Source organism: Solea solea, chromosome 15, assembly GCF_958295425.1.
Source record: "Solea solea chromosome 15, fSolSol10.1, whole genome shotgun sequence".
Taxonomy (NCBI): Eukaryota; Metazoa; Chordata; class Actinopteri; order Pleuronectiformes; family Soleidae; genus Solea; species Solea solea.
The window spans coordinates 23,502,595-23,518,488 of record NC_081148.1 but is presented as its reverse complement, the minus strand read 5'-3'; the positions used below and the strand labels follow the sequence as shown (position 1 = coordinate 23,518,488).

Below are 15,894 nucleotides of genomic sequence, written 5' to 3'. Positions count from 1 at the left end.
TTTACCTCCCCCCCAGGCCACAGACAGAGAAAATGACCCCATCATCTACCACATTGTGAGCGGGGATTCCCAGAAGGTCTTCAACCTCTCTGAAACGTAAGTTCAATTACTGTTCAAGTGCAGGTGCGACGTCCAAGACTTACTCCAGATGAATGGGTGGTTGTGGGGAGGGGGAGCTCCGGACTTTGAGAATGGCTTTGCCAAATACTCTCAGCACCACCGTGTAAGAGTTAAGGGACGAATACAAAGATTGCTTCATTATTTATCAGCTGCAGTCTTTCATACAAACACGGGATGTTTTAAATGAAGATAGATGTGCTGGGTTTGTGTCTTCATCTCGTGTCTCTGTGGGTTCAGCTGGGAACTTTAACACACTGTGTACACGTCGACCCAAAAAGCTTATAAACCAGAGTGGGGGATTATGGCAACGTGAGGACATTTGGGCTGGTCCTCACATTGTGTCACCCCTTAAAAACAGGACTTTTTAAAGATCAAAACCATGGTTCTAGGGTTAGGTTAGGGGTCAGGGTAAGACATTTAGTGGTGATAGTTAAGGTGTAATGAGTCTCTTAAGTCTGGTGATCATCATTAGCTTGCGTTGGGATGTGTACATGTGACGGCAGTGAGTCGAGTTTGCGCTGACTTACTCGTTTCTTGTGTTCGGATGATTTATTTTGCAATTTACTACATGATGTTGTTTATGAACGCTGGCACTTGCTGTTGGCACCAAAAAGAGTGAACTGAGTGGAAAAGCACATCTATCTACCTCCATCTGAATGAGATGGATGTTTATACCGGGTCTGAATGGGGCCAAAGACGTACTTGAGCTGGAACAGATGTCGAGAGCTCCAAGAGGCGCCACGTGACCCGGTTTGTTTACACTGCCGTGCAAAAAAAATGAGAGGCAATCGGTGCCAGTTTCACTGTGCATTTTAAATCCACGGAGATCGAGCAACGTATCGCAGAACCGGACATACTGGGTCTTTGCACGAGTACGGAAGCACTCGGACATCTTCAACTTTCTGATAAACTTTCCCTACTTTTTGAAAATAAACAAGGCAGTTTGAATTAGTTACTTGTGATGCAGTGGGCAGCACTTATCTGCACCCGGGAAGCAATGGGAGGTTGGGTGCCTTGCTCAGGGGGCACCCCAGCCCTTGACCTGTCCTGGAATTGAATCAGTAACCTTCCAATTATGAGCCCAATTCCTGCCACTTGGCCACTTTTTATAGCAGTGATCCAACTCTGATGTCTTCTGGGATCTTTGGTGATCTGGTAAAACTTACATAAAAAAGTTAGCATGATGGAACTGTGTGACCTCTGTGTTTCAACATGTTAATGAACTGTTGCTATACATCAGTAAAAGTATCCTGGAGGTTTGCTCTTTGTTAATAGTTATACATTTAAGAGTCATTTCAAACACCATTTTAATAGAATTCTGTGTACGTTCGGAATCAGAAGAGTTCTGAATTGCTGTAGCCCGACTATGTATGCCAAAGGAAAAATGATCAGAAACATGAATTTTTACAGAGCCAGGGCAATTAGGCCAGAGTTGCCAGAAGCTCATAGGCGGAGCTGACTTGTATCTCAGAAGATGAACATGTGTGGAGAATATAATCACACAGAATATGATTTATTCTTCCACTGGAGTTTGCTTCTCTCCTCTTCATTCATCCTCATATGAGCTTTTTTTTTGTTGTTGCTGTCTGACAGAAAGCCAGAGTATTAAGGACCAATTATTTTCGGCAGAGGCAAAAAGACACAAACATGTTACCTTACCTCTCATAATCAACATCAGCAATTCAGAAACCCACCTCAGTAAGACCATTTCTCGGAAGCAAGGGCATAGGCATAAAATATTAAAGTGTTCTGTCCACTTCCCTTAAAGAAGCAAGCAAATAAGGAGAGAGGAGACACGAGGAGAGTGAAAGTGTAGGACCCTGCCAGACACGTTTCTTACTAATTGATTAAAGCTTCTTTTGTCTCCATCCTAAGGCTTCCAGCTAGGCAACGAGGAGCCATGTTGCAGCAACTATGTCCCTTATTCAACTCCAAGATGTGATTTATGGAGGGATATTTCTTGAATGCATTCATTGAGCCACTAGAATGCTTTTGGAAAATATGGTGCAAGACCATCAGGTGTTGTTTAATCAACCAGACATCATTAATGAATCATCATCATTGAGACATCAATCCAACCTTTGTCAGAAATTTGAAGGAGGAAATTGTTTAGTAGGGCTGTTAATTGGCAATAATAAAAACCAATATAGGCCATTTCAGATAAACATCATAATATCGTCAGCATAAATAAGCCTCCTCTCCCCCTCCCTCTCCTGTCGTTGCCTCAAACATGACACCAACTTTGAGTGCCAATCACCGGCTGATGATTGGCAGTTCTGCCTTAAGTCCCGCCTTAGATTTGTTGTTCAACTCTGAGGAGGCGGGAACTAGCTGGTTAGTAGTTCACACACTATAGAGTTTTGACTTATTTTCAATTACTGTCAGTCACTTTTGGACATATGGAAGCCCAAAGTTGTCAATATTGATAATAAAATATAAGACATTATTTAATGATCATATCAACAAGCTGTGTTAAATATCTATGTGAAATAAGTGAGAAAATTGTTCAAACCCAATTAAGCGTTCATTTTCACAGATACAATTTTTATTTTATTAGTCATGTTTGTTCCAATTTTATTATGTCCGTTTTTATTTCTGTTAAAATTGTAACAGTATTGTATTTTTGAATTAGTTACTGTATATTATTGTCATGCAGGAAAGAGATTGTTTTTTATTTTTATTTCAGTGACCTCTGACATTTGGCATATGGATTAAACTTCTAATGGACTGTTTATTTTTTAAAGGGTTTTGCCTCTGGGAAACATTTTATCTAACATGCTATAATGCTTTGGGGGAAACCCCAATTACATCACAGAAAAAATATCGAAATGTATATCGAGTATCACCATTCAGATAAAAAATATTGAGATATGACTTTTAGTTCATATTGCCCAGCTCTAAATAATATACAGTTTTCTTTGCCCAGTGAGAGGAGAGGAAAGAAAGGGCCAAAGGCCTGCTGCCAGCTAATGAAGATACAACACAAAACCACAATATTTCCATATCAATACAGCGCTTCATAGAATTCCTGCAGTATCACTGCATAAAAATATGACACATAAATAATTGATTCAGACCTTGTAAAACGTACCGCCGCCGACACGTTGCCCTTCTCTCCTTTAGTTATTTATTTGTTTTTATTGCTCTCTTGCACTTTCACACCCAAGCAGCCAACGCATTCACATCAGTGAAGCGTAATTAAGGGTTCTACCACCCCTACGTCATCCACTGCTGGCACGTTGTGAGCGGAGGTTAAAGGTGACATGGAATGCTTGTATCACACATATACGTTAGTTATGGAGGTCTACTTACATATATTAACTTGTTTTCATGGTTAAAAACCTCCCAGTCGCTGCAAACGAGCCGATCAAAATATCTCCTCACTGACGCTCTTGTCAGCCACGCTGTTTCAGACCAAAATCACACCCCCAGAATGTGGACTGTGTTGTGATTGGCCAGCCAACGACAGCTTTCCCACTGTCCTGTGATTGGCCAGGTACCTGGAAGTGACGTAATTGGTAGGCCAGCTCTCAGATACACAGCTCCCCCTCTGGCACGGTGGATGCTCTGCATCTCAGCAGCTACAACGAGAGTAGTTCTTCTTCTTCTGCGGTTGAATGTGCGCAACCGGATGTGCCCGGACTAGTGCCCGCACCAGGAGGCGCTACGGTGGTGAGAGGAGTGGTGAGGTATACTGATGACATCATCAACATACGGAAGTGCAGATCCGCTTCGCAGAGCCCAGGAAAACAATACAACACTATTTTCTCAGCAGTGGCTGAACTGTTTGTTCTGAAACTTTAGGGTTTCATAAACGAGGTCATGACGCAGATACACACACAAACACAGCGTTAATTGGAGCTTCCGGTCTATGTGGCCTTTAATACGACGGGGGGCGACAAAGCAGATCACAGTGAGCTTTTCTTCTGTTAAATCTCATGTAATTCGACGGATGCTCAGACGTTTCCTCTTCCAGAGACCACTGCATGTTCTTTGTTTCCTTTTGTTCACTGGTATGTTGTCCTTCCTTCATGCTCTCCACACAGTGATGATGTAATCACAAGGAAAAATAGATCAAGTATGGTTCTGAGATTTTCAGTGTGAATGCATGTTCGGTGCGTTTCTTTGGTGCCAACGCCGTAAGATCTACAGCGAAAGTGACCCGGTGTCAGATGAAACTGGGCTTTTCCATCATCGCAGGGTGACACTGTCAAAAATAAGTAATAGAGAACCACCATTGTTTGCATTGCCAGAGTAATCTCTTGAAGCAGATATGAGCGAAATCTTGTTTGAAGTAGATCCGCGCATTCTTCAGCTCATTGTCTGCGCGGCAGTCAGAAATATTACAATTTCATTCAGCAACCTTTTAATAAGTAGGTGCCGAAAGAGCATGCTATGAATCAAAGCCTGATTAGCTGATACATTTGATGAGTGTGCAACACACAGAGTCCCGCTTCACGTTCTCATTTCTCAGCCCTTCACGACTCCAGCGTGATTCAGTGAGGATATGTTTTTTTTTGTTTTTTTTTGCTTCCATTGCCGCATGATCAGATTCGATCTCCGTATGGAGCTTGTTCAATTAAACTCAGATGAAAAATGAGCTCTCGAGTCTATAATTCTCCAAAAAATTAAGGCAGTTTCTCCTCAAAGGATAGAAACGCTTCATATTCACTTAAGCGTTATGGCTGCAGGCAGTAAGCACCATTGAATTAGTGGCTGCGAGTTTGTCAGTGACCAGGTGCTTTTCAGAGAACGTACACCAATAACTGACAAACCTGCAGGAGCAGGCTTACAGTTTAAGGCTATACTACTACTAGCACACTACCATATACATTTATGCATTTAAATTCTACTCTGGATACACCTGTCCTCCACTTTACCCTGACTTACAAGAACCCTAAAAATAGATGAGTTTAAAAAAAAACAAAAAACACTTATTGCTCAGTTTTTGTTTCGCAAAAACTCCAGGGCTGCATTTTAGTTTAGACGGGCAAGAAAATGCAGAGTTTGGAAACAATGACACAGTTCCCTGCATTCACTTCCTGAATGGTTCTTACCTTTCATCACTGTTGGTTGTTGTTGGTCGTGTTTTGTGAAATTAAGCAAACAAGTGCAGGGGGAGCTAATCATCATAATTTCTAACTTTGTGTGGAACTACTGATAAATTAGGCATGGCAAGGCACAATTAGGCTCAATAAGAAGAACAACAAAAAGCTCATTTAAAAGAAATTAATAAGAACTTACAAAGGAATTAAATATTTACAGAATATTAAAGATTAAAGGCGGATTTAATTATTTATTTTTATTTATTATTATTTATTTAAGAACAGGGCAAGTGAATAAACTGTTTTAATAATATATTTTATCCAAACATATCCATGTCCTGCAGGCGCAGGTCAGTGATTTAACATCTAATACACAGCCCTCTCTAAAATATAAACTCACTATTGAAATCCCCATTGAAGCCAAAGCTTTTTTTTTTTTTTTTTTTTAGCAGCATCACAAACACCTGAACTGGAATCCATCTCTTATTATCTCTATAACTTGTGGCTCTGAACTCTTTAATGGTAAAGAACTATTAGTGTAAAGTATTGAAATGATGCATGTTGTAATACAAATTGGCGTATCTACTTCTTCTCACACTCTTATCCAACCGGTGCGAGGCTCCCATTGTCTCTTCTTGACCTTTCTCCCCACTCTACCTCCCTTAGCTCTCAGCCCATGTCTTGTCATTTTTCCAAATCAGACTTCGGGCAGAGTTGGCCTTCCTCTTCAATCTCATTTGCCTAAATATGTGTCTTAATCCAAATCACTTCTCAGAAGTGCAACTGTGACTCCACTGCTAATGCGTACCGATTTCACCTCAGGTAATGCATTCGTGTCACTCCAGAATAAAGTCCCGCACATTAAGTCCAATTAACCATATAGAGGCACAAATCTGGGTGGAATGAAACATCAGCCATTAGTTTGACTGGGATGGAGAGACCACAGTCACTAAATGATACCGTTAACAGCGTTAACATCTTCTCTTTTATGATGGCTGCTGCTGCTGCCGCTGGAGAGGAGGCAGGACACGATCATGCATGATCAGTGAACCTTTCAGACCCAGCTGCTTAAGTGTGCTTTACTACAGTCGCCCAGCTGTAGGCGGAGAAATTAACTCTCCAGGCCGGCAAAGTTAAAGATTAATCATTTTAATTCTTGTCATAATCACCACCAACATCATCACCATTAACACTGAAAATACAACAATTATCGCAGCATATCTTCATTATCACATTCGCATCAAACCCCCCCCCCATCTCCTTCTTTGGCTTTGTTGCACACAGAGGCGTCTATTTTCCACTCGTGTGCATATGTATAAATAAACATGAGTGCCAGCACTCTGTGAAGGATATGTGCACTGCATTTTTATGGAGTTTTTTCTTCTTCTTTTTGCGTTTGCCCTCTTGAACTGCCAGTCATCACACGTGTCGGCTTCTGTGCGAGTTGTGTTCTAGAAATGGAGGATGTTAAGTGAGTCCTTGCAAGTGGAAGCGGGCAGATTGGTCTTGCTTGACTTTGTCGAGGATGTCATCGATTAAGAGTCGAATTCCTCGAGAATTTAAAAAAAGCCTTTTGGATGAGAGGTGAAGCTTCTTTTTTTACTCAAAGCGATTGCATTGGTCTGTTTCTAAGAACATCTCCCGAAGACGCTTTGACCCTGATCAGTGGTTCCCAGCCTTTTCTCTGAAAGACCCATATTTTTATGATTGTATACCGAGGACCCCAGTGGCCCCCTCCACCCACGTAAACTCACAGATATGAGAAGAAAACCTACTACTTATTTTATCTTCTAATGACATGTATCGTATCATCACGTCTTATGCTATCGTATTGGATGCATCACATTGTACATTTCCCATCTTATTTATCTTACTGTATCATACTATGTCATTTCATGTAATTGTTTATATCTTGTCTTTTCACATTTTCATAGTGTAGTGTTTCTTACGACATTGTATAGTGTTACATCTTATTTTATCTTAAAGACAGGGATGTCCAGTTTCGGCACGTATCCTCTGCCTTCCTCAGAACTGTCACCTGATGTTAGGTGGTGCCTTATCAGCTGATGTTACAGAGGCGTGATCTTCCTGTCAGATTTAGGCATAACATTGTTGAAATTGTACATATTTTTATCAAGAAATGTCATGGTTTGTAGAAGGAGTCTTCATTAAATGTAAAACAGTGTTCTTGTTGTTCATAGGTTAATATGCTATTATTTTACTGGTCCAGCCCATGATATGATACTTGAAGATCTGTATCTTATCGCATCTTGTGTTGTTGTATCCTTTATATCATATTCTTAAATGTCTTATCTTCATCATATTTCATGATGTTCAGTTATCTTTTAATACTTGCAGAAAGTCCCGAGGAAAATCTGCCATTTTGAAGTCAGTCTTGAACATATTATGATTTGGTGATTTTTCCCCTTTTATGTTATAAAAATGTTTCCCTTTTTCTCTGTATTATCCATATTAATTATTAATCTCACTCTCATCTCAAGAGTCCAAGCAGCCGGGCTTTTAATGAGAGCTCAGAGACTTCATTTATATCTGACCCACCTTTTTTTTTTGTAATCTTCTCTCACTGGCACTTTGACATTAACTATTTTTTAAATAAATAAATGTTTAATACAACCCAGATATGTGTATGAAAAAAAAAATATATACATATGCTGTATATATGTATAAATTATATACATAATATATATATATATATATATATTTTACATTTGATGTATTCAAAACAATACAACCTTTAATTTCTGAAAGTCTTTGTAACCCATTGTTAAGCATTCATGTCACCCAGCAGGGGTCAGGCCCCTCAGGTTGGGAAACACTGTTGCACAGTGTTGCCTGGAAAAAAGCTTCACAGAAATGTCGCTAGAGGTTTCAGGTGCTTTTGAGATGTCGGTGTTTGACAGTTATGGGCTAGAGAGACGAAAGCAGCCGCCAGGTTGCTCTCGGACTCTTTAAATTAGAAATGTGAAGGAGCAGCGAGAGGGAACAGGGAAATGTGACGGACATTAATCTGGCAGCGTTCATCTTTCCCTCCCTGGTGCAGCAGTGCTGTGTGTGTGTTTGTAGTTGTATTTGCTGCCTCTTTAGGACCTTTTTTCTGGCATAAACACTGGCCTTGTCAGGACCAGTCGTCCTCATGGAGAGTAAAACCTGCTCCTAATGTTTAGTTTCGGGGCTAAGATTTGAATTGTGGTTAGGTTAAGGTTAGGAATAAGGTGCATTGACGTCCAAATGAATGGAAGTCAATGCTGGTCCTTGAAAAGACGGCTGCACAAACCTGTGTGTGTTTGCATCTTGTGCAGCTGTGTGTGCAAACAAAGATAATTCAGCGTTCTGCTTGGGAGCGTGTGCACACTTTGTGTTTGGGATACCAGAGTGCCAAATTATCCTTCATGAAGGAGCAGGGGAGGCAGCGCCGACTGCTGCAGTCATTGGAAAGAAAACATGAATCTGTCTGTTGTCCATGTGCTTTGGGAGCAAAGAGGCGGCTGCAGGGGAAGAAAAAGAGAGTGGGAGCTTTTAAAAGCCAACCTGCTCTTCGTTCTCTCGATGAGCAACCATATTTCACGCTGTCTATTATTAAGTGAGTGAACTTTGCCTTTTCTATTAGCCTCTCTTGAATTATATTACTTAATGAATGTACTTGGATTAAAGCTTGGCTTGGCAAGTGTGGAAAAACTAACATTTGCATTGTAATTTGAAAGTTTGTGCTAAGGACATTGTGGAACAGTTTCATTGTGGAACTAAAACAATAACTCGGTCCAAAAAAAACAATATAAAGAGGTTATTTTAGGTATAGATATTCAGAGGGGTGTCATTGAGCATCTATATGGGTATATGATCTGATTATATAAAGAGGAATAAGGAATTGAATTAAGGGGGGTAGGACAAAATAAGGGTTTAATTCACCCTACTCCTTGTATATATATACTGTATGTGTGTGTGTGTGTTCTATTCTTTTTTCTGCTTACCTGCAAACCACAAGACTTTCATGAATGAATGAGGTGTGTATTTTGCTCTTCTTCTTCTAAGTGTTTTCTCTAACCTCTCTCTCTCTCTCTCTCTCTCTTTCTCAACAGTATTGGTCTTCTTCTCCTGGACAAGCCTCTGGACAGAGAAACCACCGATCAATACCGTCTGATTGTCACAGCCTCTGACGGAAACCTGGGTGGGGTGAGGCACAACTCTCTCTTCTTTAAAAAACAAAACTACCACCTGATTCTTCTGCATCAGAGACCCAGGAAACATTTTGAACACCCGTTCCGTTCCATTGTCCTTCCGCTAATGGGGCGTGGGGGCAACAGCCTCTCCTTGGCCACTTCTACCAGCTCATTGCGAGGCATTCCCAGGCCAGCTGAGAGATATAATCCCTCCAGCGGGTCTCCTCATGCCCGAACCACCTCAGCTGGCTCCTCCTGACTTGGAGGAGCAGCGGTTCTACTCTGAGCCTCTCTGGGATGTCAGAGCTCCTGACCCTATCTCTAAATGAAGCTCATTTCGGCCTCGGAGCTTAGCTCCCTTTTGTCCACAACAGAACGGTTCAGTTTTGAACACCTTTTTACAAAGAACTTCTTCTTATACGCAGATATAAGTCAGATATTCAGCTGCTTGATTCATTAGTCTGGGAACAAATTTGCAGAACTTTCCCAACCTTTTAGTGAAGATTTACACCAAGTGAATATGTTGTTATTAATTTAATAAACATCTCTTGCGAATGTTTAATGCACCAATTCAAAATGATACCATACATTTCACATGTGTAAATGTGTCAGTGGTTTCCGTTCAGCCCAGTTTAACACAACATGATATTTTTTCCATGATATCTATCTATCGTGCTGAGTTTACGTAATTTAACAAAGAACTGCTCTGAAGACATCCATAAAAGTGGAGTGACATTAAGGTCTTTCAGTAAATGAGTCATCGTCCTTCAGTGGAATAGTTTAGCTTTGCAAATTTCCAAAGCAAATTGGGGAAATGACTAACTTGTGGATAGGTTCCTGCTGCCCACCTTTATAATCAGTGTTATTTTCTCATATTTTAAGAGATTAAGCCAGTATTCAGCTGTTCTCTGACTCACTTATACAAGTATGACAAGAAAGGTGATGTTTAAGATTAAAAACACTTAAGTGTTTACAATTAGTTTACAATAAGGTGCTGCCCACATGCTATCATCAATAGTACTTGAGGAGTAGATAGTAATGTCTCTGTAACGGCCTCTTTAAGCAGCAAACACACACAGAGCTGATAATCAGTCGGTATAAACTGACGTTATTTAATTAGACCTGACTTCACTTGGCTCCGTTTCTGCTGCTGAATCCATTCCAGGCAGAGGTGAAACTCGGTTTCCCCTTTAAAGATGCCGCGTATGATTGGTGATGAACTTTACTTGATGAGCCGTCACTGGAATTATGTTAAATGCCTCCCTCTGCACCTGCGCTCTCATAAACACATCCTCCTTCTGTTGACACGCCGCACACGTTCGTCAAGTGGTGCTGCAGGAGTCAAGACGATTGGAGTTCATTTACTATATTTCACGATAACGGCGGAGGTTGAGCCAACACAGGGTTAGACGGAGCGACGTTAGACCACGCGACTGCGGCATCATTTAAAAAAACGCATTGTCAGAGTTGTTTGATTAGGGCTCATCAAACGTTTTGTGTTATATCTGCTTCTTAGCCACATAAAACCTTTTTAGTTTTAGGGATTTTTGGAAAACGGTTGCCAGAATGAAAGAACAGCTAGCTTCATGTGCATGCTCCACGGCTGTTGCAGAGTTACAGCTCCACGTACAGGCCCAGTATTCACTAGTCATTTTCATGGGTTTTCTTGTGCATGGGTATGTTTCTTGAAACTGTACTGAACTAAAAGAAAAAGTATTGTATTGAGTTTCCAGAAGAACATCTAATGGAGAAAAAGATTTATTTTATTTGACTGATGAAGGATGTGAAACTGATTCACATCTAATATTGGAGGTGTTGCCCGTCAAGAACCGTTTAATGAGTAAAATGCAGGTGAGATGTCAAGACTACAACACAGCCCCGGACTTTTGCCTGCAGTGCTTTTGAACATCTCTCTTTGGGGGCTTCAAAACGCCAGCGGGGCCACACCCTGCTGGCATTTTGAAGTAGGTGTAGAGGATAGGAGTAGAATGGATGTAGCTGAGGACAGAAGATGAGGCAAAGTGCAACACATTAAAACAGTGACCTCATTGTGACTGAAAGCAATACAAAAAAACTAAAACTTCAAATATCAGTGGTAAGAGAAGAGCTAATGTTCAGGGCAGTGATTTCGGGGGTCACCGTTACAGTTGTGGTAAATGTACATGATTGTGCCTTAAATCTACCGTGTGATTCCAGCACTACTACTACTACAACTACTACCACTTAAATTCTGTTAGTTTAATGCAGAACAATAAAGCGTAAGTGAGTGTGTCAACTCGCGTGTTTACACACACATCGCTCCGCTCTAAGAAGCTGGAGACTACTTGGTGTTAGTTTGTTAATTAGCCACGTTATCTGGTGTTTGAGAAACCGCGACGTCTTCACATTGTAGCTTACCTTCAAACCGGGAAAAACCAGCCCGTATCTGTTTGAGAGTAGAAGAATTTTAAAAATAAATACCTAAGTTAAGGGCTGAGGCTGCGGCTGCACAGGAGATCAGTGTGTAATGTGTTGGAGTGGGAGAAGCAGAGGAGCTGGACAGTGACAAGAGTCACAGAGCAAAGATCAATCGAGTAAAAAGCGAGTGTGAAGCTGCCACATGCTGCCAGATTATACAAACTGGCACCGTTTACATGTGCAGTGTGTGTGTGTCTGTATTTGGCAAATGTCTTGTCCACTGAGTAAATTCCTCGCTGACTTGTGTGGGTTGAATGTCACAGCTGGACTAGAAATGCTGTCACAACAGGAACAGGGTTAAAAGAGGGTGGAAATGTTCCAACGAGATACGGCACTGTCAGAGGAGGACGGAGAGGGGCGAAGGAAAAAGGGGACACCGTAGATTCAAATGTGTAATTAGCACAGAATGTTGGTAACCATGGCAACCTGACAAAAGGAGCAAAGGAAAGTCATGCTCCCCAGGGTGCTACGGCCTCTGAGAGTCCAGTCAAATCTGGGTTCGTGAACACCCACTAACTTTTCTTTGTTGAGTTTGACTGAGTTGGATTTTTTTATTTTCACCTACTCGTGCATGAAGCTAATTGTTCTCAATTACCACCATATTGAAAGATTCAAATCAGAGCTACACCAAGCACCTGGGGAATCTGGATAAAGCCGCTCCTCTTGCCTTCAGAGACACGAGTAAAAATTACGTCTGCCAGCCCGGTCGTATCAGTCCCTTCTTCGCGGCTGCTGGTCAGGACCCTCACTTGAAAGACCCATCATCCACCTCTGGATCCTTTTGGCACCGAGGACAGAAGATAAGACATCAGAGTCTATTCTGTGTTGAATAAATGATAGAAGCTCATTAATCACACTCATGAGGTAGGAGGTTTGATAACGAGCACGCACGACCGCGTGCACCGCATGATGGAGATGCTAATTGGCTTCAGGTCTTCTGTGAAATGAAGCGGCAGAGCCGGTCGCCGCGCCAACGACGGCTCTGTGCACTGGAGGCGTCCTCCTCGTTGTAGTTGTGGAGGAGTGGAGGAGGCATCGTGGGGCCGTGTCAGTTAACACATGACAAGAACGATTATATGTGCCCGAACAAAGCGGACAGCGATGGCAAAAGAAGCAATTCTTTCGCGGACAGTGAGATGAATGTGATTATTATCTCGGTCATTTCCTTCGTGACACGTGACGCCAAACGCCTCATCGTTCACGGTAGCTTCTGGTGAGGTATTGTTTTTCCCCTTGCTGCCATCTCCTCCGAAAAATTACTCATCCTTCCTCCCCCCACAGTGAGGACAATTATTTGCGTATGCCATTGTCCCAGAGCACTGAGACATTATTGATCGTGCATAATCATCCAATTTTTATGTCGTTGAACGTCACCGTGCCTCCTCCTCACATTGAGTTTCTGCTCACTCGGAGTCTGAGCTTGGTGTCAATGATTTTGTCTGACCTGGAAGTCTGACTCAGTCTGATGCTGAATTTTGAATTTGGTCAAAGTTTTCTAACCTCGGGCAGTTGATGCTCTTCTCAGGACTTCATCAAGGTCATGCTGTCTTGTCTTATGCTCAGACAGATGTGATTTGAATGAAACTCAGGCTTTCTATGACATAATTTCCACCTGCGTCAGAGTCTGATTATTCTGCTGTATTGTGTGTACATTATTAAACCCAGCGTTGATATCATCATTCTCCCTAGGATCCCTACATCCTGCAGGTTGTATACCATATCCTCTGAGGCTGCAGAGGCTTTCTTTTGCATAATATATATCCTTTAGTGAATGCTCGTACAAAGTAATCTCCCATTTTGTGCATCCTCAAGTTTACCTGGCAGCCTCATGTTTTTAGATTCCACAGTTATTGGTTTTCAGGGTTGAGGTAGTCTGGTTTATCTGTCTCCTCCTGGCCCTGAGGGACAGCAGCTTTATAAGCAATGCACTCCCTGATTCCAAGTGTCCACATGTTTACCTTGCAGCTGATTGTTCTGAAAGGCAACTTGTTTTTTTGGGGGGTTTTCTTGAGCCAGATAGTCCGGTTCATCTTCACCCTTCTACTGCAGCCTCAGTCCCTCTGGAGACACGCACTATAGTTTAAAGTTCACTTCTGCAGCGCTGTCTTTGGAGCGTGTCAAATGAAAAACTACAGTGTTGACCTGGTGATGATGATGATGATGATGATGATGATGCTGCTGGACGAAAAGTGAGGAGGTCACCAGACTTATTACAATTCATCCCGAGGCTGTCGGTGAAATCTTCATTACATTTTACATGTGGCTGTGGCTCAGGAGAAAGAGTGAGTCATCCACAAATCTCTCCAAATCCCAGGCGCTTCTTTGGCTTGCCCAACTATCCTTGGGCAAAAGCACTGAATTCTTAACTTCTCCCCATGCACAGTCCAGTGCCGTGCATGGAGGCTCCCGTTGCCATCATCGTTATGTCAATGTGTTTATGCCCTGGGTGAATTAGAGGCAAAATAGTTAAGTGCTTTGTATCGTAATACAATATAAAGGGCACTGTACTGTATGGCTGCATGTGTGAGGAGATCGACAAAGAGTTCACGGATTCGTCCCATCGGCGCCGACAATATCTGTTCCAAATGTCACGAGAATTCATTCGAATTATAATATTTCACAAAAACAAAATAAAAGTCAGCTCCATGTTACCGCTCCCTGCTGACATTAATTAAAAAATCAAAGACTCTATATGTGATTTCCAAACCCCACCCCTTTGTGACATTTAAGGAGCATTACAGTGTTTTTGCCAATAAGATGGAGTAAGAGTAGAACTTGTGTTTTTGTGATTCTCTCTATTTTACATTTTCCGCAAAACTAGGAAATGTTTTGCCGGTTTGGACTGCTCCAGTGACTTTCTGGGACTTCCACACACACCTCTGCTCTTTCATCATTCCAAAAGGGCACATCACTCGCTGCTCATCGACCCCCACTTGCTATCCATGGCTGCCCAAATCAAATTCAAGCCACTAATGCTGACCTACAAAGTAATTTCCAGTCCCACACCCATCTAATTGAGCTCAATCACAAGCTCATGCTACTGTCTTCCACCAAGGATCGTGTAGGCAGTCACGGTCCAGACAGTTCCTGCTTTTTGGTTCCCTGCTGGTACAATAAAACAAGCTAAGGGCAACCTTCTCCATCTTCAAGAATCTCAAGAAGACTCTCCGTAGGGTACCTTAGCACTCCATGTCCACCAGAAGGGGATGTGTCCTTACACAGGCAGCCACAGCACATTCTCTTTTGTGGTTCCTTGCTGGTAGAACAAACTAATTTGTCCTTCTCCGTCTTGCAAGACTATCGTATCTTCTAGCACATGAGACTTCATGTCCACCTGAGGGTGATTCAGGGCATCAACGAAACGTTTTCACCTCAAACATCTGTATAAAATAACATGGGGATTCATCCATATAAATCAAAAATGTCAGCCTTGTATTAGTGCATGGTTTGAGCAAGATGCATAACAATGGTTTGTCCAGTAGATTTACCTATCAGAGTATTTTTGAGTATTTTAAGCAGAATTTATTTTTTTATTCTACATTTTCACCAATACTTTTAGAATTTAAAATGTTTCTGTCGACTGCTGCAGGGCCCTACAGGGGTTTCCTCCCTGCAGTCTGGTCTTTAATCAGCCTAAAAGGGCACAACTCTAACTGCTCATCGACCCGCACTCGCTATCCATGGCTGCCCAAATCAAATTTGAGTCTCTAATGTTGGCCTACAGAGCAAAATCCAGGTCGTCTTCTCGAACGCAAGCTCATGCTCTTTCGTTCCTCTGGAGAATGTTGTCTGGGTACTGCAGTTCCACTGTAGACGATCATAGTCTAGACCAGTGGTTCCCAACCTTTGTTCCTTGAAGACCCCCCAAGACAAACCAGGCCCCCCAATCTGAACCCCTGTCCACGCACACAAACGTTTATATGCAGAAATAAACAGCAGTTTTTCATTCCTGTTCCCAGTGTATATGGATAAAAACTATAAAATCAAAACCAAGGTGACTCTTGAGATATTGCCTTATTTTCTTTTTTGATACCATCTTTGGTACATTTCTCAGACATGATATTTTGTTGTACAGATGCTCACAACAGGATCGC

At 41.9% G+C, this 15,894-nt stretch overlaps 1 protein-coding gene across 1 annotated transcript in view; it reads left to right on the top strand.

Moving 5' to 3' along the window:
• The window catches only part of LOC131474194 (protocadherin-15-like), a 260,291-nt gene that overhangs the window by 158,039 nt on the left and 86,358 nt on the right, over positions 1-15,894 (top strand). The window contains exons 18-19 of the mRNA XM_058651947.1: positions 17-96; positions 9,263-9,356. Coding sequence (XP_058507930.1) covers positions 17-96; positions 9,263-9,356 — 174 coding nt within the window. The remainder of the gene's footprint in view (positions 1-16; positions 97-9,262; positions 9,357-15,894) is intronic.